The sequence below is a fragment of the Stegostoma tigrinum genome, chromosome 36 (genome assembly GCF_030684315.1).
Source record: "Stegostoma tigrinum isolate sSteTig4 chromosome 36, sSteTig4.hap1, whole genome shotgun sequence".
NCBI classification, from domain to species: Eukaryota; Metazoa; Chordata; class Chondrichthyes; order Orectolobiformes; family Stegostomatidae; genus Stegostoma; species Stegostoma tigrinum.
This window is the reverse complement of record NC_081389.1, coordinates 11,675,464-11,698,931: the sequence shown is the minus strand read 5'-3', so window position 1 is coordinate 11,698,931 and position 23,468 is coordinate 11,675,464. Positions and strand designations below refer to the sequence as shown.

Below are 23,468 nucleotides of genomic sequence, written 5' to 3'. Positions count from 1 at the left end.
AAATTTTGAGCTCCACCACTGAGCCACTTGTGGCTGAATCTGCATCCTGCTTCGCACTGTCCCCTGTGGCTGGGTCTAGAACCATCTCCACTGAGGCTCCTGTGCCAGGAGCTGGGCCTCGGGCTTGTCTCATAGCACCTGCTGGGTGTGGAGCTGGGACCACGTCTGTAAAGTGCTCCACAGCACCTCAAGTGGCCAGACAAGGGACGTGCTCCACAATACCTCCTTTGGCTGGCTCTGGAAAGCGCTTGCAGCGCCACCTGTGACTAGGTCTGGGACCTGACAAAAGCGCCTCGTGTGGCTGGTTCTAGAACCTGCTCCACTGCACCTCCTGCGGCCGGATCTGGAACTTAATCCACAGTGCCTCTTGCTTCCGTCACCTGCTCCACTGCGCCTCCTGTGGCCGGGTCTGAGATGTGACATATAGCGCCTCCTGTGGTTGCCTATAGTACCTGCTCCACTCCGCCTCCAGTGGCCGGGCCTGGAATTAGCTCCACTGCGCCTCCAGTGGCTGCGTCTGAGACTTGCTCCACTTTTTAACGTCACTAACGGAGGCTAGTTGGCTGCGCGCGCACTCTGCACTGACTCTCGCGAGAGCAGCTTCACTGGAGTCGGCGGGTGGGGGAGGGGGTAGTTGCAGTCGGTGCGGACCGCGTAGGGAAAAGGGTGGCAGCGAAGCGATCGGCGGAACGGCCAGTAGCATTACTATGGCAACGGCCCAGGGCCCAGCCTGGCTCGGAGCCGTCGTGTCTGCCCTGCTTTGGCTTAGCCTCAGTTTGACACCGACCCGGGGACAGAATGGTGAGTGTCCAGGCCGGGGGGGGGGGTTGATGGTACGGGACTCCATCCCCTACACCGCGTCCTATGCGCGCTTCCCCGGAGGTAAGAGGGGGTTCCTGTGCCCCCTCCCGCCGTAAGAGTGGGTCCTGTGCTTCTCCCCCCCCCCACCCATGTAAGAGCGGGTCCTGTGCTTCCCCCCCCACCCATGTAAGAGCGGGTCCTGTTCCCCCATTCTTCTCTCTTCTCCCCCTCCCCCCCCCCCGTTAGAGTGGATGCTGTGTCCCCTCTCAGCTACCCCCCCGCCATGTAAGAGCAGGTCCTGTGCCCCCCCCCCATGTACGAGTTGGTCCTGTTCCCCCCCACTTCTCTCTTTCTTCCCCCCCCCCCCCCCGTTAGAGTGGATGCTGTGTCCCCTCTCAGCTTCCCCCTCCATGTAAGAGCAGGTCCTGTGTCCCCCTCCTCTCTGCCCCCCCCCCCATGTAAGTACGGGTCCTGTTCCCCCATTCTTCTCCCCCCCCCCCCATCGTAAGAGCGGATGCTGTGCCCTCCACTCACCCCCCACCCCACTGTTACAGTGGATGTTGTGTCCTCTCTCAGCTCTCTCCACCCCCCCCCCACTGTAAGAGCAGTTCCTGTGGTGCCCCCCGCCCAGAGGTAAGAGGGGTTCCTGTACTCTATCTCACCCCTGAGGGTAAGGGGTGGTGGATTCCTGTGCCTTCTCTTCTGTGTATTAGCAGTGCCCCCGTCCCCAGATTCTCAGTGTGACTGTGGAAATCGGAGCCCCCAAAGGAAACCCATGTTGATCCAGGGTGAATGTGCAAACTGCACACAGTTGCCTAAGGGTGAAATCAGACCTGGGCCCTGGTGCTCCAAGGCACTGTGCTGCTCCCAGCGGGTAATAGCAGATCCTGTGCCCCATTTCTCCAACCTAAGTGCAGAGCCAGTACCCCCATCCTCAGAATTTGAGGGTGTAGGAGCGAGCCCACTTTTCCTTTTTCCTAGAATGTAAGAATAGGCTAGTGTGCCCTCTGTCTCCCCCTTCTCTGTTTTCTTCCCCCCCCCCCCCCCCCCCCCCCCCACACACACACTCTCTCTCTCACTCACTCACTCACTCACTGGGACCTGTGCCCCCTCTCTTGTGGGTCTGAGAGCAGACCAGTGTCCTCACCCACAGGTTGGAAGTAGAAATGGTGCCCTTGGGGCTGGAACACTTCCAGTGTCACCGCTCCTAAAGATGTAAGAGCAGAACCTCTGCACCTCTTCCTTCCGGAGGTAAAAACAGGGTCTGTGGCTAAGGATAAGGCTGGATCTCTTCCTACCCGCTGTAAGAGCTGGGCCTGACTTGTTTTTTCGAGGGGTGACGTTTGTCAGGGCAATACCTGTTCACTCACTCTTAGAGGTGGGAGGTGAGGAGAGGAGGAATAAAAGCAGAGTCTGGTCACTTTAATAGGGAAAGACACTTTCCATGGGGAAATTTGAGGGGTGGTCATAAGGGGAAAAGGATTAAGGTATACCCGTCGTTACTGTTAAGTATGTTCATTCAATTGTGTTTTGAACTGCTTTCCTTAAATTTTCTAAACTATGCTTGATTTAAGTATGTTTCAAATCATTCTAAATAGTTGTAAATTACACTTTTTTGCAATGCCTGTCTGCATACCAGCTCAAACAAATGCAAACTCAGTGCTGTATTTGCACCAAAATGCTTCCCTTCCACCCCCATCTTTAATGACCCAACTGTTTTATTTTTAAATTATCCTTCAGTACCACATGTTTCCAAAGGAGACAGTTTGTAATAACATGGTGTTTTTTAAAATTTTTTTTGTTTTACTGTTGTTTTTCCATTTTGAGTTTGTCCTGCAGAATGCAGTGCCTGTGTTGTAAGTGGTGAATGCAATACATTACTACAGGAAGGAAAGTCTCTCATAATTCCCCTTTTGACATTCATTCAAGGCTGCAATTGAGGGGACCAAAATTTGGGGACATTGAGTGGTGGAAATTTCTTTCAAAAATGCTTTTGAGATGGCAGTAAACTTATGTCAAGTCAACAATTTTGACTGCTTTTGTGCAATTTAAGGAAAGGTAGCAAATACACTGGAATTGAATAAGACTGGTAGTAATTAAAAGAAAGTATCTGTAAAAGATTTACGAGATACTTGTTCTGCATATGCATTATCCTTTCAATCATGGTGCACTCTCCCAGTTTAATCAACTTAAATGGCAGTATGTAAATTGAGAATTCTGTAGGCTTATGCTGATGAGAGGAAGTGTGACAGATTTGTTCCATTTCCACTACTTTCCTCTGTCTTGTCAGTGTTGTCTGTCGGGCTTGAAGGGGATGTTAATTCATGTAATTCATCTTCAGTGGAGGCATTGCCAGGTCAAAGTGATCCTGAAAATTGGCAAGGATGCTTGATCAAGGGATGTTGACCCTGTATGTCTTCGAGATGTCATCAAGGCTATTTATGTGCAGTCTTTATGGGTGAAAAGAAAGAAATTGTGGAACATTGAAAATCCTTTAATCGCTGGAATAAAAACAACATTTGACAATCCCCTTGAATCATTATACCTAATTATAAATGGATAGCAATCTCTTGTATTTAAAGGAGTTATGCAGAAGATTTTTTTAAAATTAATGAGCACCTCATAGTAAAGTTGTAAGCTCAGATATGCCTTCATTTTTTTTTAAAGTAAATTCTTGCAATGCATGGGTTCTGACAAGGCAGGAATTTGTTACTCAAGGTAGTAGTGAGCTGAACCTTTAAACTCCTGTTGTCTGTGTAGGATAGAAATTACCACAGCACAGGTGGTATCCAGTCTTAACATGTCACAATGAAAATTTGTCGAATTGAAATGTATGAGAGTCCATGAGGCCAAATTGGATTAATGGGGCTATATTTCTTTGGGGGCATATTCTCAAGCTAAGACCATAAGATACGGGAGTAGTTTTAGGCCTTTTTGGCCCATTGATTCCGATCTATCATTCTATCATGGTTGATGTCTTTCTCACCGCCATTTTCCTGTGTTTTCCCATAACCCTTGATCCCTTAACCAGACTAGATCCTAACAGCCTCTGTTTTAAATACTCAATGACTCGGCCTCCCCAGCACTCTGAAATGAGTTTCCTAGATTAATCATGCTCTGGCTGAAGAAATTCCACCTCCTCTTAGTTCTAAAGGATCATCCTTCCCACTGTGCCCTCAAATCCTAGTCTGTCCTACGAGAATCTTCTCCATGTCAACTCCATCCAGACGTCTCAGTAATCTGTAAGTTTCAATAGGATCCTTCAAAACTCCGAGTACAGGCCAAAAATCCTCAATTGCCCCTCATGTGACAAGCCCTTCATCCTCAGAATCATTCTAGTAAACCTCCTCTAGACCCTCTTCAATGCTAGCACATCCATCCTTTGGTTGAGGTCCAAAACTGCTAACAATATTCCAAACAGAGTCTGACCAGGACCCTTTATAGCCTCAGTAGTATATCTGATCTTGTACTCTAACCCTCTTAAAATGAATGCTAACATTGCTTTTGCCTTCCTGGACTGCCAGCGGAATCTGCATGTTCACCTTAAGAGAATCGTGGCCTCCCAAGTCTCTTTGTGCTTCACATTTCCAAAACCATACCCATTTAGAAAACAGTCTACAACTCCCTTCTTGTTGCCAAAGTGTATTACCTCACTTTCCCCACATTGTATTCCACCTGCCACTTCTTTGGCTGCTCTCCAAGCCTTTCCAAATTCTTCTGCAGCTTCTCCACTTCCTTAACACTACTTGCAGTCCACCTATCTTTGTGTCATCCGCAAGCTTAGCAACAGTTCCCACAGTTCCTTTGTCCTGATCACTAATGTATATTGCAAGCAGTTTAGCCCCAACACACAGTCTTGCAGAACTCTACTAGTCACTGGCTGCCATTTTGGAAAAGATCCCTTTATCCCTAATATATGTCTTCTGCCAGTCAGCTGATCCTGTATGCCATTACCAGTACCTTGCCCCCAACACCGTGGGCTCTTAACTTATTTGGCAGCTTCTTCTGTAGCATCTTGTCAACACGTTCTGGAAATCCAAAAATATTACATCCACTTGGTTTCCATTGTCTACATTGCTTGTTACTGCCTCAAAGAATTCTAACAGATTTGTCGGGCATGCTGCCCTTTTGATGAAGCCGTGCTGACTTTGCTGTGTTTTCCCATACACGCCACGTAGTCTGTAATCTCACAGAACGAGGTGTAGAGCTGGATGAACACAGCACGCCAAGCAGCATCAAAGGAGCAAGAAAGCAGACGTTTCGGGGTTAGAAGAAGGGTCACTTCTGAAGCAGGGTCTAGGCCCAAAACATCAGCTTTCCTGCTCCACTGCTGCTTGGCCTGCTGTGTTCATCCAGCTCTACATCTTGTTATCTCAGATTCTCTAGAATCTGCAGTTCCTACTGTCTCAGTCTGTAATCTCATCCTTGTTAATGGACTCTAAAATCTTACCAACAACTGAGGTCAGGCTAACTGGCTTATAGTTTCCTGTTTTCTGCATTCCACCCCACTGCCCCCTTAAATAGGGGAGTTATGGGAGCTGTTTTCCAGCCCTCTGGCATCCTGCCTAACTTCAGGATTCCTGAAAGATCACCACCAATGCCTCTACAAACTTCCCTGCTATCTCTTTTAGAACTCTGGGGTATAGTCCATCTGATCCAGGTAAATTATCCATTTTCAGACTTTTTGGCTTCCCCAGTACCATCTCCTTAGTGCTGATTCTGACCCTCTTCAAGTCCTGGTATGCTGCAGGTGTCTTCCACTGAAAACTGATGCAAAGTATCTGTTCAGTTCCTCCACCATATCTGTTTCCCCATTACTGTTTTGTCAGCCATATTTTCCAGTGTCCACACTTCCACTCTTGCCACTGTTACATTTTAGCTATCTTAAAAAAAAGTTGCAATCTTCTTTCATGTTACTGTAGTGTGTGTTTCCACTCTTTCCCCTGCCCCCCCCCATTTTTTTTGACGTATCCTCTGCTAGTTTTGAAAGGCTTTCCACTCCTCTTCATCACTTTGTATGCTCTTGTCAGACATGGTTGCATCATCACCCCCTCCCCCACACACCCTGTTTCATACTTTATATTCTTTAAAGTACTGTATCTTCACTCTGCGCTCACTACCCCCTTCTTGTAGTTGTTCCTTTAACTGCTGTGCCTGGAGTTAGAATTCTTTCCATACTCTTGGTCCCATTACTTGTCCTGGAAACTTCAATAACCTCTGCTGAGCCCCCCCACCCTATAACTAATTCCATAATTTTCCATGCAACTGAAAACTGTGCCCCCCTGCCCTAGTTATGCAATTCGCCAGGACTCTGATTCTGATACGATTCATGTAGAGCCTGTTCCTTTGGGACAGCTCCCTCCTTCCCCAGTCCTGGTGGAAATATACGTTGAATTCAAACCTGTTTCTCCCACACCAATCTTTGAGCCACACGTATACCTTTTAATGTTATTGACTCTGTACCCATTTGCTCATGACTCAGGTGGTAATCCAGGATTATTACCTTTTAGGTTCTGCTTTTTAGTTTAACCCCTAGCCGCTACAATCTCTCAGCAGATGCTTTCTACCAATGTTGTTGGAACCTACATAGACCACAATAACTGATTCTTTCCCCTTCCACTCCCAAGTTCCTTTACAGTCTTGCTTGGCCTGCTGTGTTCATCCAGCCTCACATTTTATTATCTTGGATTCTCCAGCATCTGCAGTTCCCATTATCTCCTTTACAGTCCAGTTGAGATATCCTGAAGCCAGGCAGGCAGTACAGTGTTTGGACTCTCAATCCTCGCTACAGAGAACATTGCCTCTTTCCCTGATTATGCTATATATATTGAATGGTTCCCTATGCCACGATACTTAACTCGTCCTCCCTACAGTCCACCAAGGGAGCAAGAGTCTCAAACCTGTTGGACAGCCTCAAGGGCTGAGGTTCCTTCAGCACTAACTCCTGGACCATCTACCTGCCTTGCTGGTAGTTATATACTCTAATGCCTGACTACTTCTAGGTAGTTAATCTAAGTGGCGTGACTGCCTCCTGCAACACAGATTCCACGTAACTCTCTCCCATCGTGATGTGTTGTATTATTCAAACTATAGATCCAGCTCATTACCTTTGCACCAGGGTTCCTCATGCAACCAACACTTGCTGCAGTGTGGTCTCAATGAAGCACAGTTTGATCCACCAACTCCCACATTGTGCAGCTATAACACTTCGTCGGGCCTGACATCTCTGTTTTAATTACCTAGTTCTTGATTTAATTTTTCATAATGGTCTTTTTAGTTTCTAACCTGTATTTCCTGTATTTACGTTGAATCTAAAAGTAACCTCTATATAGCCAAATTAGTAGCTATCAGCACCCAATGAATTTACAGTTTACCTGTGATGTCACTCTTGCTCTGGGCCTCTGATCCTGGGTTTCAATTTATCCTGTTTCTAAATAAAGCCTGACAAACTATGAGCTGAAAAGAAAAAAAAACGAAGAAGTAGCTCTTTCTCTCAAAATTCCTCAAATTATATACTCACTTGAGCTTAGCCTCACTCTGGATGTGATCTTTTCATCCTTACCATGCAAAGTTTGTTCATTCAATCTAAGAATTGACATTTAGAAATGAGATGAGGGACCATTTCATAAAGGGAGATAGAAAATTCCTATTACGTTGAACCTTAAGAGGACTGTGGATGCCAGTCATTGAGTATATTCAAGGGTGAGATTGATTTTTTTTTAAGCATTTGGGGAAGTGGATGTGATTGGGAATGTGAACCAGACGTAGAATGTCAGTCATGACTTTGAAAAGCAGAAGGCCACGTTTTTCTCCTGTTCTTCTGTCAGAAGTTCGCTTATGACAAAAATGAGAGGATGTTGGTGTGGTGGCAGCAGTTATCTGATAATATTAACCATTTCACTAGAATTAAAGTTTAGATCTAGAGATTGCAGAGAAGAATTAAAAAAGAGAAAATATTTATTTAGTTTGTTATTTGTCTCTTCATAATGGACAAAGTTCAAACTGAGTTAAGCAATTATTAGAATGGAAAGGAAATCATCAGAGATGAAAAGCCATCTCTTCTGAACCTTGCAAAATTAATTCATTATTTCATATATAAATGTATTTTGGAGACAGTATGAAATTGAGTTCTGGTATTGTAGATAGTCACACAAGTGAATTGTTTTTAGTAGGGAGGGGTTTTCTTTTTAAGCCAAAATAAAAATCCCAAGTTTTGGTAGGATTAAGAAAATAATCTCAATGTTTTAAATCAGATTTTTTAATGGCTCATTATAAAGTTGCAAACTTTACAATATTTGCCATTTTTTAAAATTGAAAATGTCATAGTAAATATGATGACCATTGGTGAAAAACAAATTCTACAAAAGAAACAACATACTGGAAATAGCATAAGCTAAATTAGATTTTTTTCTAAAAAAAGAAGAAATGTGCATCATCTAATGTTGCTAGGTTGTTTCTCATTGGGAATGACCATCTTCCATAAGAGGGAATCTTACCACCACCTCTTGACATTGTGTTGATACCATCACTGAATCCCCTACTAGCAACATCCTGGGGTTGACTATTGACCAGAAACTGAATTGGACTAGTCGCATAAACGCCGTGGCTACAAGAGCAGGTCAGAGGCTAGAAATCCTGCAGCGAGTAACTCCCCTCCGGACTCCCTAAAGCCTGTCCGCTATCTACAATGGACAAGTCAGCAGTGAGTTGAATACGCTCCACTTGCCTCATGCGGTTCACAGCACTCAAAAAGTGTGACACTATCCAGGACAAATCAGTCCACTTGATTGGTACCACATCTAGTCACTGTGCCATCAACACTTTGTGTGATATTTACAGGTTGCACTGTGGAAATTCCGCAAAGATCTTTAGACAGCACATTTCAGACTTTGAACCAATTCTGTCGAAAAGGACAAAGGCAGCAGATACATGGGAACACCACCACCTGAAAGTTCCCCTTCAAGTCACCTTCCTGAATCGCACCATCATATTTCACCACTGTCGTTGAGTTAGAATCCTGAAATCCTTCCCTAAGGGCATTGTGGGTCTTGCTACAGCATGGCGACTGCAAAGATTCAAGAAGGCAGCTCGTCACTACCTTCTCAAGGGCAATTAGGGACTAGTAATAAATCTTGGTCCAGTCAGCAAAGCCCACATCCCAAGTGTGAATAAAATAAAATCAAGAAACCAATAGCTGAATAGCTTGATCAGACCAAATCATATGTCTTTGAACGAATACATCCAGAAAGTATTTTGCTTTCTTTGTGGGGCTGGTACACAGCTGGGCAAGCCTTTGTAATATCTGGGATTTCAGAGTATTTGAACTAATTGCACAGAAGAGTTCTGCCATTATACTCTGTCCTTAATGCTGCCAGTCAAATTGTCTGGGTAGCTCCAGCTGTTCATCCTTACTACTTCAATGGAAGCTATTTGTTTCCTAAAGCAGGAGTATATTACTGATTTTACAACCTAAGCTTTACAAGTTAGGTTTTTCATGGCATGAGATTCTCTATTAAAGGGAAAAACTTGTTTTGTATTCTAAAAATGTATGATTAATGTTTAAAGCTGTGACAAAATTTTGGTATAAAATGTACTTGATGGTTATTCAGTTAGCACTTGGAAAAATTTTGGAAAAGGGTTTAACTTAGTTTTGTTAAAAGCAGATTTACTAATCAGTTACATCTCTGATTCCAAGCCGAGCTGTTTTTTGGACACTGGGTTTTGTGATGCCATCTCTTTTTTCAATTGTTTTGTTGATGACTTTGAAATCATGAGTTTTGTGAATCAAAGATTCACCACCCATATTCTGATCCCACAGTTCCTTTAACGTGCTAAACTTCTGTCTCCTAATTATTGTGATATGTAAATTGGTCATTTGAGACAAACATGAGCCATTTACCTAGCTTGCTGTACATCAAGTAGTTTTCAGTTTTTATTTGCGTATTTAGAGTTTGAAAAAAATGCACAAATGTTTGCTACAATTTCTTTCACTTCAACAGAAATACGGGTTGCATTCTCTAATTTTGCCCTTTTCTGTTAATCCCTCCGTAATTAATATGTAAAACCTTACAATTGGCGTTGTACGGAGAATGTTTGTAAGGTGATTATGAGAGACTTTTAAAATCAAACCTTGTCTGTCTTGCTCTGATGCCCATATATAGATGAACCCTTGTTTATAATTTCCTCGTGGGCTGAACAGTGTTGTTGTCGTACCCAACTACTTCTGTCTCTGTGAATAAAATTCCAGTCTTTCTGGTCACTGCTCTGCATGTGTGATTCAGGACTGTAGCACCTAATGGAGGATTTGCTATGTTTTCTTCCTTAATTTTATATCTTATCATATTCCAACAATGGAACCTGATTCACATTTGAAGTTTACATTTTTGAGATGAAGATAGGATGTTTTTACTCTGTTTATATGGTATCTTCTCTCAAAATCAAGCTTGGCCTTCAGCAGTTGGCTGCACAGCCTGAGAGAGAGGGTTTTGACTGGAATTGGCACAAGCAGTATAGAAGCTGCAAAGGATGTTTAAGATTGACAATTTAAATCACTTAAGGCTTTTTGCTCTCTTCATGGGAGGGAGGACAGGATAAAATAACAGCTGTTTGTGGCTGGTAAGTAGGCAATCCTTTAGGGTAGGTGAGAGGAGGAGGTTTGAGAAAATGTTTAAATAATTTAAAGTCCTCAATGGCCCTTTTGATGTTTTCATTGCATCTGACATAGTGGATCATCCTGTCTAGCAAAGTCCAAATCTTTGCTTTTACTTTGAACAGTAAATCCCACCTGGGGGTGCCATTAGAATGCAACAGTTGTCTGGCATAAGACAGCCAGAGGCTGGAGCAAAATATCAGCCAGTGATCCTGTTTAAAATGGATATACTGCCTTACTTTTGAGGCTTTTATGTGAGCAGACACTGAAAACCAAATTGAATTTCATGGTTATCTATTCCATAACTGAAAACTTCTCCCGATTCTTGCTAGTCAGGATGGTGTGAGAGAAATGGCTGGTTGAATCCTGCAGATGTTTGGTGACTTTGCATCTAATGAAATGCCAGCTCGAGCCAATGGTTTCCAAAAGGCTGGAAGATTAACAAGTAAATTTTCGTAGTTCAACATTTTCGGGAACACATCCATGTTCAAGTAGACCTTCCCTCTTCTCTCCTTGTAACCAGAATTGCTGCTGGTTTAATTTGCTGTTTGTGCCAGCTAAATTATGGTGCTTTCAGAATCCAAATTTTTCAGAAAAAGACTCTTTAATTTAACAGTAACTTATAATTAAAAATAATTGCTGACTGTGCTGTTGGTAGTACAGACTTGCTTTCAGCCTCATTACACTGTCTCTGATGGAGGTTAATTTTAATAGATTGGAGGGTTTTTTTTCCCTGTTTTGATTGCTCTCCATTTGGTCTCACTGATGAGCCAAAGGTATGTTGTGCTGGTAGCAAAGCAGCAGAGCTAAATTTTGTGTGTGTTTGATGAACCAAAATAGTGTAGTGTGGGAGCTGGGTGATGCAGTGAGAGCAAAAAACAGTAAGGGGTTTGAATCTGGCTGTTTGGAGCATGCCAATTTGTGGAATCACTGATTCATAGTTTGTAATTTTGAAGTGAAAAACTGCATTGGGTACCATGTAAACACAACACGCAAAGCTGTGGCAGGATATTTTGAAAGGAAACAGTGAAATGCTTGCAGCTGAATGTTAACATTGTATCTATCCCATGTTGTGAAATATTTCACTGATGCTTTGTTATATTATAGAATCCATGAGGCCAATGTTTCTGAATCACTGATAGTCATTGTTATTTAACAGTTGTATTGTTTTCATAAAATAATGGATTATCTCTTTTGATCTGTGCAAAACTTTGCTTTTTGTGGTAAATCTATTCTTTGAGGATAAATAAACAGGTACAGTATTAACCAACTTGATTCATTTTAAATTTATTGCAGTATTTTGGCTTATTTGCTAATAGCTGTAGCTTTCACATACTGTAGTTATATTTAGTTTATTTTCATTTACAGCTGCCTTTAGTAAATGTTGCTTTTTTTAATTTTGTAAAATAGAGCACTGACTAAAATAGATGGGTGATTTTAATTAAAGTTGAAGTTGGCATGCTTCAGGAGTGACCAACTATACTTTGTGACAAAGTCAATCTCTTCCTCAACAGTAGAATGATCTTTTCCTGATCAAATTTTAAGATTTTTCTTAGTTGTGTGAGTGGAATAGGGAATGTATTAGATTAAAAAAGTGATGGAGTTCTGTTTTATTACAGCACTAACTCTTAAGTATTGAGCAATGTTTCATTTAGTTGTCCTCAAATTTTATGGAAATGTCCACGGAGAAGAATTCATTGCGGATATTTTGCAACAACAGTTCCAGCATAGTTGTTTGTACTGCTAGGTAGTAACGATACCATAACATTCACATTAGCATTTCTGCAAAGCAACACAGTGTGAATGTGAAGTTTGCCTTGTTCTTATTTGAACTAAAACTCCTTCAGTGCAGTTCTAGCTTTTCTCTCAGATGTAGACTAGCAAAGGTTTTGAACTCTCAACCACAAGTAATATTCTGGCAATTTATTTACCGACTTACTGTTTTTATTTCTTTATGTTGCCGCCACTTTGCTGAAAAGCCTATTATTGATACTTTTTTGACTGTCTTGAATATCTCACCCAAATTTAAATTTGAAGTATTATATACTGAATGGTTCTGCACACAGTTCACCAACAAGGATCAGATTTTAATTGGTGAGTGGACATGTTCCCTGTTAGATTGACCCTTGCAAATTTGGGTTTCAAAAATTTTTGCACTCTAGCTTCAGCAAATGTATGCTACTATGTTGTTGACAATCTAGGTAAACAATGGGGCAACCAGCATATCTCCTTAGCCGAAGAGGTAAAAGGGAAGGGTAATTTGCCAATTTTGATTTAATATGACATCACATGCAAAAAGTGAGAAAATGGGAAAACTAAGTTTTGTTTTTCAAATTCTATGTTTAATAAGTAACTCAATTTGTAATCTGTAGGGTTAAGACACACCTATTGCCTACTGTACAAGAGAGGTTGGTTAGCAGTTAATTATTAGTATACATAACCATTATTATTAGTAGACTTTATAGTGACTTTAATAGGAATGTAATGAAACTCGAGGGGAGGCTAAGAAAGATGCTGTTCTTGTGAAGTTAATGGCAGAGATGTTGAAATTGCCGCAGTTTGTGGCAAGTCATAATTCACAAGGTAGCTCTACAAATTTCTAGCATCTTTTGCACATTAATAGCAATTTGTTATTCTTAAAATATTGTTTAAAAAAAATCAGATCCTTTTTGTATATGGTCTTTGACTATAACATTTTTGAAACTAATAACAATAGAATAAATAAGTCATGGTTTAGAATGGGTTTTTAAATAATTTTTTGAGATAGTGGTGTTTACTCGAATATCTTACAGAACTTCAATTTTGTGATTTAGCTGGATAAGGCAAATAGTTTAGAAATTACTTTAGAAATTGCAACTTAAACTTAATTTGTTATGTCAGCTTGTAGAGTGGGAGAAACAAAAGAAATTCTACATTGGTTTCTGAGCCCCAAATTGGTCTTCAATAATGAGCAAATCTGGTTACATTTTAGGTTTGCCTTCATATTACCTTGTCTGCTTTGAAATCATGCAAGTATTTGACCTCTGCCTTTAACTTGATTACATGTTTGAAGTCTGAGGTAACTTGCAGTGTGCAAGCGTAATCTACACGGGCTAGCGTTTGCTTTGTTTAAAAATGTAGATTTAGAATGGATTTATTGAAGTTTCTATTGAACAATCGTTTAACATTTTAATTGATTGTTTTTAGTATAGATTCCCATTTGGTGCTGTAAAGGCAGAAACTGTGCTCCAGGCCCTGGATCACTGCAGAGAGGAATTTATTCATTTATTCTTCTGTCTTTCGTGCTTAATTCTACAGATTTCATGTAAAGTGTTAACTGCAAATAGAGGCAATTTCATTTTCTGGGCGCCCTCATACAATTCAGTCAATTTTTAAATTATTTTTTTCTGTAGGGGTTAACTTGCATTTTACTGAGATCATCAGCTAAGCAGAGAAAGCATGAGTGTGATTTCATTTATTCATATTGCTTTCATTTCTGACTTTGCTTTAACTGCCAACACTTGATGTTTTCGTATGTATTTGTTCAATAGATATAGTAAAATAATGTGTAGTGGTTTTAGTGGAATAAAATGTACAAGGTGCGTCACATGAGCACAGTTATTGGTCACACAAGAACGTTTAAAGAAGCAGAGAGGAATAAAATGGGGATTCTAGACACTGGGTTCTAGCAACATACTGGTGTGGTACTTTAAATATTTAATGCTGTGAATTGATTTTGTTGCAGTAGATTATTATATATGATCTGATCTCGGGAGTCTCCAGTGCAAGGATAAGATCATTTATTTCACCAACAACTTCGAAGAGCACCACCCTAGAGGAGATTTTGAACTAGGGTTCTGCCCTCAACAAGAAATCTTGGACATCGATCCACTGTATATCACATAGTCAGTACATTACTTGAGTTCCCAGATGGTTGTTTTTAGTCAAATACCTAGTTTTGAACATGTTCTAAAATGGCAGAGTTGCCTAACAACCCTTATCTCCTCGCCCACCTTCACAGAAGCTCACTGACCACCTTTGTGGAGCCTGTGCTAGTCCCCAGTGCTTTGTCTGGTGGTACTCTACCTGACATGGTACAGGGAAGTTGACATTTCAGTTTTAGAAAAGAAAATTCAAAAGTTATTGCTCGTTTAACTATGTTACACTTCAGTCTCACCAGCATTTCAACCTTGCCTGTGTGTCAATTTTGTTTCCTATAACCAAAACCTTTCTTGAACCGAAATAGATGATGTTTAAATCTTTCTTATTAATTAAGTTCCCTATTGTTTTCTAATGTACTTGTATAACCCAGTTTAAGCTTTTATTAATCTTGCCACACATGTTTTTGTGGGGTTAAACCACATTAATCATAGCCATTATTTTCCCCTTATAGTTTAAAGAAATGCTTTTGAACTTAAAACTTGATACAAACAAAAATTCACATGCTCCTTTCCATTGAGGATGAGGTTCTGTCCAGGGTGCGTTAGAACATCTGCAAGAACAGCTTGAGTGAAATTCTAAAAATACCCATTAATATACAAAGTAGTTTTAATGCCAAGTAATTAAAAACATTGATCCTATATTGCAAATTATGCTGGCTTTCTGTATTCTGTGGAAAAAATTTATCCATAGAAACTCTCAAATGCCTGTTTATTGGATGTTGTAATTTTAGCAAATTGAATTATACTGAAAGTGTTCCAAGAGTCATAAGGAAAAGCACCAGCAAAATAAACTTATTTAGAGGAGAGAAATGAGTCGCGAATCTTTGCTGAGCTCTAATATCACATGAAATATTTACTGAGTTTCTCAATTTCCTTTCTGTGCTCACAAAGCAATTAGTGATTGATTAGAAAGTGTCTTTTTAGTAACATGAAACTGCTGGATTCCGAGCAAACAAGCAATGTATAACCAGCCAAACAGAAATTAATTGTATAACAACATTGAGCCTAACTATTTTTAAGTGTAGTTTTATTGCAGCTTCTAGCGTCTGGTTAATTATGTTCAGGTTTTTAAAAATACACAACTGTTTCGATATATAACCCTTTATTTGTTTGAAAGTCATCATTGCCACCCCCACAGTTGTTATTTGAAGTGATACAGGGTTGAATACTGTTGATTTGTAATAGCAGCCATTGACATGAATATCTCACTGTAATGTTAGAGTCCTGCATGTCATTCATCTTTGCACCTGGCCTTAAAACAGTACAATGATTTGGTTCAGCATTAACAAGCAAGAACTGAGAAATATTTCCTTTGAGGCTGTGTTATGAACTACATTAATGTTTTCCTTTTTACTATTATAATGGAAAAAAAACTTCCAACTTTCTTTTCTCTATGCTTTAACATCTGTAAATCCAAGTCCAGGGATGCCTAACCTGAAGAAGTTACCCTCCTCCCTCCGGACCAACCTCAGGGAATCTCTCTCCCATTGCAACTCTTCCCTGGACTGACCTATCCCCTCCCTACCTCCCCACCTACACCCTCTCCACCTATCTTCTTTGCTCTCCATCTTCGGTCCGCCTCCCCCTCTCTCCCTATTTATTCCAGTTCCCTCCCCCCATCCCCCTCTCTGATGAAGGGTCTAGGCCCGAAACGTCAGCTTTTGTGCTCCTGAGATGCTGCTTGGCCTGCTGTGTTCATCCAGCCTCACATTTTATTATCTCCAAATCCAATCTGACTCGTTATTGCGCCATCAGTCTACTTTTAATCTCTGCAACGTAATAGAAGGTCTTATTGATGCTGCTATCCATGGCAATTACTCAACAATAGCTGACTCTCAGATGCTCAATTTTGGTTCCATCAGATCAACCAGCTGTTGACCTTATTACATCCATAACCTAAACATGATCATAAGAACTGAATTCAGTAGTGAAAAGAGGGTGACTGTCCTTAACATTAAAACTGAGTTTAATTGTGAAGGCGCTCATAGCAAAACTGGTACTGAGATTTTTTTGGGGGGAAGTAGCTGGGGGTGGGGGCAAATAGGAGGACTATGGTTCTCTGATAGCTGGTGTTATATCTGGCACAAAGAAAGACGATTGACCTCAAACGTTCAGGCTTTTGTTGATAATTTTCAATAACATCACACCACACAAGTACTGAACAATGACAGTATCAACAAGATACAATCTAATCTTTACCCCTTGATAGTCAGTGGCATGATGATTGCCAAATCCCCCACTGTCAACATGCTGTATAAATATAATGTTGACAAATGTAGGTCAGAGACTGGGATTCTGTGGTGAATAACTATCTCCTGACTTTCTAAAGCCAGCCCACCATCTACGTGGCCTAAGTCAGGAGCATGAAAGAATACCCCTAATTGACTGGATTAATGCAACTTCAGCAAGACTCAAGATGTTTGCCACCACCTGGGGTTGACCAACCCATTGATTGACACCTTATAGTTACATCAGGCATAGAAGGAGGTTATTTTGACCAAAAGTTCATAGCAGCTCTCCACAGCATGGTGTGGTCAATCTACTTTGCTTGTTAATCATAGCTCTCTTGGTTCATTCTTTCACGTGCGCACCTAATTTTGTTTTTATGTCATTGAGTCCTTTTGCTTCCACCGTCTCTCAGGCAGAGAGATTCAGAACAATGCCACACTCTATGCAAAAATGTTCCTTTCACTCCTACCTTTCTTACCCAGAATCTTGGTGCAGTGACTGGATGTCACAGATATATTAGCTAGCGATAAGGATTCCTTAATTTATCTTGTCCCAATCTGTTTATGCATGATATTATACATTGGTTAAACCTTCCCTCAAATCTCCTTTTGCTTCAGGGAGAACAATCCAGGCTTTCCAACTTAATTTTTAACTAAAATCTCTTTCCATGAAGCCATTCTAATAAATCTCCTGCTCTTGAGGACATTCCTTAAGTATTATAACCAGAACTGGAGATGGTTAGAATCTAACTAGAGCTACTTAAAAATTCAGCATTCTTCCCAGCTTGTGTGTTCAATGCCTCTATTTATGCAGCCATCTCACACCTTTACTGTTCACTGTCTCTAGTGACTACAGTGACCAAGGCCTGTATTATGGATAAAATGCATGACAACAATTCTCAAACTCCTTTGATAGCACCTTCCTATCCCAAGCATTCTAAATCTAAAGGCCAAAGACAGCAGATGGAAACATTTTTCCCTTCCAAACTATCTAATGTTTTGATATTCTAGTTCCGCCTGAGCCACACTCCATTCTGACTTTGGCACTACATTGCTGTTCCTTTGTCTTCTTTTTGAAAAAAAAAGTTGCAGCAATAGAAGCAACCTGAATGGATGGGGTCGAGCTCTGACAGAACCAGATGAAGGGTCTAGGCCCGAAACGTCAGCTTTTGTGCTCCTGAGATGCTGCTGGGCCTGCTGTGTTCATCCAGCCTCACATTTTATTATCCAGGATTTTTTGGTGTTAGGTTTTCAGTAGCATTTGTTAGGGTCTTGAAGCTGGGTTTGGAATCTGCTGTACATCACTCCCTGCAACTGAGCTTTCTACCGGACTGTAGTTTGTGTCTGATGCAATCTGCTTCTATGAATTTGCTTTTGCCCAAGTTGTGTATATGGGATGTTACTATATGAAAAGTTAATTAGTAGTTAATAAATCTATAATTTTGTTAAGCAAATTTATAGTTACAGTTCAGCCAATTCTTTTATTTTGCCCGTATTTTAATTAGTTTAAAAGTTGTTTGATTTAACATGACATTGTTTGACCAATCAAAATGCATTTGGAATGTAATACCTTACCTTTTAAGATAAGAAAATGTTAGGGTATAGACCCAATCAGAATATACTTTGAGGGTGTTCCCTCTGGTCCATAACAAGAAATAAGAGTTAGAAAACTTTTAACATGAATAATTGTAAGGGATGTAAGGCTCCAATTTATTAAGAAAATTGGTTTGAAATACTACAAGGCCTGAATGGGCTAATTTTCCAGTAATCTTAATCATTTTAAAATTCTCCGCTAGTGTTTTTCCATTGTAAATGATCCCAAGCCTTCATCTTCCCCATATTTGATGTTTTGAACTCAGCTAGCCAATCATGCCAGTTTAAACTCTATTTAGTGAAAATCTAAGTGGATAATGCAGAAACTGGGCATTCATCCGAGCTACCCTCTGCCAGTAATCAATAGGTTATGTTTATAGGATTAGTTGAAGACACTTAGGGCGAGATTCATGTATTAAGCACAGGCATAAAGCAAAAACAAATCCTGAAGTTGCTAGTAATATGAAACAAAAGCAAGTTCTTGAAATACTGTCTTCCTGAAATATTTCTTGGTCCAGAACCCCAAGTCTTAGTTTTGCTTAAGTTCCACACCAGTATTTACGCAGCACATCAAACCACCTCCCATCTCTTGGTTTAATCCTGTCAACGTAATCTTGTTTTCCTTTCTCCTTTGTGTTTATCCAGACTTGTTTGATCAAGCTATGCTGTAATAGCATACATCATTGAAATGATTTGAACTGATTTTTTTTTCCCTTCCAAACTATCTAATGTTTTGATATTCAAACTAATTTGGGCACAAAATGTCAGTATTGCAATTATGCTTGTTTCAAATTTAAATTTGGTTAAAGGTAAGAATTAACATACAATAGAAAGGAAAGACTTTTGATTTTGTTTTGGGCAAATTGAGAAGTGTTTTTTGATAGTTAAACATATATTTGGATAAAGTCAAAGTTGCTTGGAAGCCATGTACACTTGCTGACTCACACTGACTAGTTTTACTCTGCTGTGCCTGGTATTTGTCACTTCAGATCTGCCTCATGCTTCAGAACTTCAGGCTTTGTATCTGGCAGTGTATACAAGCCAGTGTCAGAAGTGTGCTCCTGCCTCGAGCTACCATAAAAGGGCAATGAAGTATCGTCTGAAAGCTGCAGTTAAGTGGAGTTCATTAGTGTGGAATCTTTTTGAGGAGGAATAACATTTCCAGAGTGTTAACTCTCTGATATGCTTTCTGTAATGTTCTGATTTGTTACTGTTCTCGATAACAATTGTCAAAAGTCTAGGTGCACTGAACAGAAGTGAGATTCATCCAAACGCTCCCTAAGAGAGCTGATTTATAATTATCAATTGATACCAATCAAAGTTATGATTAACAATGCGGATGAGTGAAACAGACTTTTTTTTAGAATGGCAGACACAGCCAATTGTGGCTATGTTCTCCTTGTAGCACTTTTGGATCAGAATGTGCTGAGTTAAGCTTTTAACTTTTTAGTTTTAACTTGTCAGGCATGTTTCCTAGATAACTTCTGTCTCCTGAGTTTGGAGCTAGTCAGTTTCACAAATCCAAAAAGATTTGGCCTTGCAAGGTTAACCTGATCATCCCTCAGGAGAAAACGCTTCCTGAGAATGTAATCATTCTTCAATAGCCTGCTTAATTTTAGGAAGCCTTAGGTATGCAGTGCATGCCCTAGTTATTTTGAGGGTGTGGGAATTTTCTCTTCAAAAGTACACTTTCCTGCTTGAAGTACATAAAAGATTGGGATCATTTCAGTTGTAATAGAAAAATTTAAAATCATAGAATTAGCATATTGTCTCACTTAGTCATAGAACTTGGTAAGTAATTCACTTTAAGTGAATAGGTAAGCTGTTGTGTCAAACTCAGTTGTAATGCAATATAATAACACCAAACTGAAACCTGTTTAGAAGTATTCAAGAATATCTCAAAGCATCTAGGAATATCCAAGAATAGCTAATAATAATATATCTAGCAATATTTTAGAATTGAATATCCATTGATATTTAAAACAAAGTTTTACTTCAAAGCAAAATTTTACCTAAAGCTCCAAATGAGTACAGTGGGAGAAAACTTATTTCGAGGTGATTATGGTCCTGAATACTTCGGAAATTTCATTGAAAGGGACTTGTTTTTGTTGTTTTGTGCCCTCCTGTTTTGCAGATGTGGATGTCAACCCTCTGTAAAGCTTCCTACCACTGTCAAGTGATGTATTGTTGCTTAATTATTTTGTGAAGATTGCTTTATGAATTTGTGAACATTCAGCTACTCATTTTTGATCTTCATCTCTCTCTCATTACTTCAATCTTATAAGAATCATCCATTGGAGTAGACCATGGCCTTGTGGTATTATAGCTAGACTATTAATCCAGAAACCTAGCTGATGTTCTGGATACCTGGGTTCAAATCCAACCACAATCGATGGAGGAATTTGAATTCAGTAAGTTTTTTTTTAGAAAGTCTGGAATTGAGAATCTACTAATCACCATGAAATGACTGTCGATTGTTCGAAAAAATCCACGTGGTTCACAAGTGTCCTTCAGGGAATGAAATCGACCTACACGTGACTCCAGACCCACAGCAGTGTGGTTGACTCTCGACTGCGCTCTGAAATGGCCAAGCAAGCCACTCAGTTGTATCAATTGTTGCAAAGTCTCAAAAAATTGAAACTGGACGAATCACCTGGCATCGACCTAGGCACCAAAAAAGACAACGGCAGAAACAGCCCTGTCAACCCTGCATGTCTGCCTTGCTAACATCTGGGAGTTAGTGCCAAAATTGGGAAAGCTGCCTCTCAGACTAATAAAGCAACAGCCTAACATTGTCCATAAGGCATAATTTTGAGTGTGACTATGTCCCAACACCTTGATATGGCCTGTCCCACTGGCAGAACAGACCCAGCAGAGTGGGGGGGCAACACAGTGGATTACAGTTGGGAGGAAGTTGCTCTAGGAGTCCTCAACATTGACTCCAGAGCCTATGAAGAGTCATGGTTTTTCAGATTAAACATAAGCAAGGAAACCTCCAGCTGATTACCACATATTGTCCTCCCTCAGCTGACGAATCAGTACTCCTCCATGTTGAACAACACTTTGAGGAAACACTGAGGATGACAAGGGCACAAATGTATTCTAGGTGGGGGATTTCAATGTCTACTATCGAGAGTGGCTCAGTACAGTACTTCTGATCGAGCCGATCCGGTCAGGTCCTAAAGGACGTAGCTGCTGGACTGGATCTGTAGCTGGTAGTGAGGGAACCAACAAGAGGGAAAAACATACTCAAACCTCATCCTTACTAATCTGTAGCAGCAGTTGTATCTGTCCATGACAGTATCAGTAAGAGTGACCATCTCACAGTTCTTGTGGAGGCGAGGTCCCGCCTTCACATTGAGAACAACCTCCATCATGTTGTGTGGCACTATCACAGTGCTAAATGGGACAGACTTTACACAGATCTAGCACCTCCAGACTGGGCATCCATGAGGCACTGGACCATCAACAGCATTAGAACTGTACTCCAGCACAATCTGTAACCTTATGCTGACATACCCTCCACTCAACCATTACCATCAAGACAGGGGATTAACCCTTCAGACTGCAGGAGGGCATGCCAGTATCAGCTTCAGGCATACCTGAAGATGAGCTATCAACCTGGACGGTCCACCAAACATGGCTACTTGCATGCTAACAGCAAAAACAGCAAGTGATAGACAGAGCTAAGCAATCCACAACTAACAGATCAGGTCTAAGCCCTGCAGTCCTGCCACATCCAGTCGTGGTGGATGAAAAACTCATTAGAGGCTCCACAAATACCCCCATCTTCAGTGATGGAGGAACCCAGCACATCAGTGCAAAAGATAAGTCTGAAGCAATCTTAAGCCCAAAGTGCCAAGTGGATGATCCATCTCGGCCTCCTCCATTGCTCCCCAGTGTTGTAGATACCAACCAATGTGACTCACTCCACGTGATATCAAGAAGTGGGTGGAAACACAGCACACCGTAAAAGCTATGGGCCCTGATGGCATTCCGGCAACAGTACGAAGGACTTCGGCTCCAGATCTTGCCACTCCCCTAGCCAAACTATTCCAGTAGAGCTACAACACTAGTATGTACCCAACCAAAATTGACCAAATATATCCTGTACACATAGCAGGATAAATCTAACCTAGCCTGTTACCACCCTATCAGTCTTCTTTCCAGTCATCAGTAAAGCGATGGAAGGTGTCATTAATAGTGATATCGAGCAGCACCTGTTCAGAAATAACCAGCTCAGTGACTCCAGTTTGGGTTCAGCGAGGGCCACTCAGCTTCTGACCTCATTACAGCTTAGTTCAAACACCAACAAAAGAGCTCAATTCCAGAGGTGAGGTGAGAGTGACAGCTCTTGATAACAAGGCTGCATTCAACCGAGTGTGGCATTAAAGAGCCCGAGCCAAACTGGAATCAGTGGGTATTGGGGCAAACTCTCTCGTTGGAGTCATACCTGACACGTAGGAAGATGAGTGTGTTTTGGCGGTCACTCATCTCTGCAAGGGTTCCTCAGTGTAGTGTCCTCGGTCCAACCAGCCTCAGCTGCTTCATCGGTGACCTTCCTTCCTTCATAAGGTCTGAACTGGAGGTGTTCACCAATTATTGCACCATGTTCAGCACCATTTGTGACTCCTCAGACACTGAAGCAGTCACTGTTCCAATGAAACAAGATCTGGACAATTTCCAGCCTAGGGCTGACAAGTGGCAATTGATATTCATGTGCCACAAATGCCATCACCAATAAGTGACAGTCTCACCACTGTCCCTTGGCATTCAATGGTGTTATCATCACTGAAACCCTCACTATCAACATCCTGGGGCTTACCATTGACCTAAAACTGAGCTGGGCTTAGCACATTGACACAGTGGCTACAAAAGCACGCCAGGAGCTCTGAATATTGTGCGAGTAACTCACCACCTAGCTCCCCAGAACCTGTCTGCCTTCTACAAGGCACAAGCCAGGAGTGTGATGGAATACTCCCACTTGCCTGGATGAGTGCAGCCCTAACCACGCTGAAGCTTGATACCACCCAGGACAAGCAGCCTGCTTGATTAGCACTACATCCACAAACATCCACACCCTTTACCACTGAGTGTGTACCATCTACAATTTGCAGTGTAGAAATTCACCAAAGATCCTCAGACAGCACCTTCCAAACCCACGATCACTTCCATCTAGAAGGATAAGGGTGTTAGACATATGGGAATGCCACCACCTCCAAGCCACTCACCATCCTGACTTGGAAATATATCACTGTTCTTTCACCGCTGTGTCAA

The 23,468-nt window shown here is 41.2% G+C and overlaps 1 protein-coding gene across 1 annotated transcript in view; it reads left to right on the top strand.

Moving 5' to 3' along the window:
- The first annotated feature begins 614 nt into the window (after positions 1-614).
- nptnb (neuroplastin b) overlaps positions 615-23,468 on the top strand; it is a 73,805-nt gene continuing 50,951 nt past the window's right edge. Inside the window, exon 1 of the mRNA XM_048520586.2 lies at positions 615-801. Coding sequence (XP_048376543.1) covers positions 708-801 — 94 coding nt within the window. The 5' untranslated portion in view covers positions 615-707. The remainder of the gene's footprint in view (positions 802-23,468) is intronic.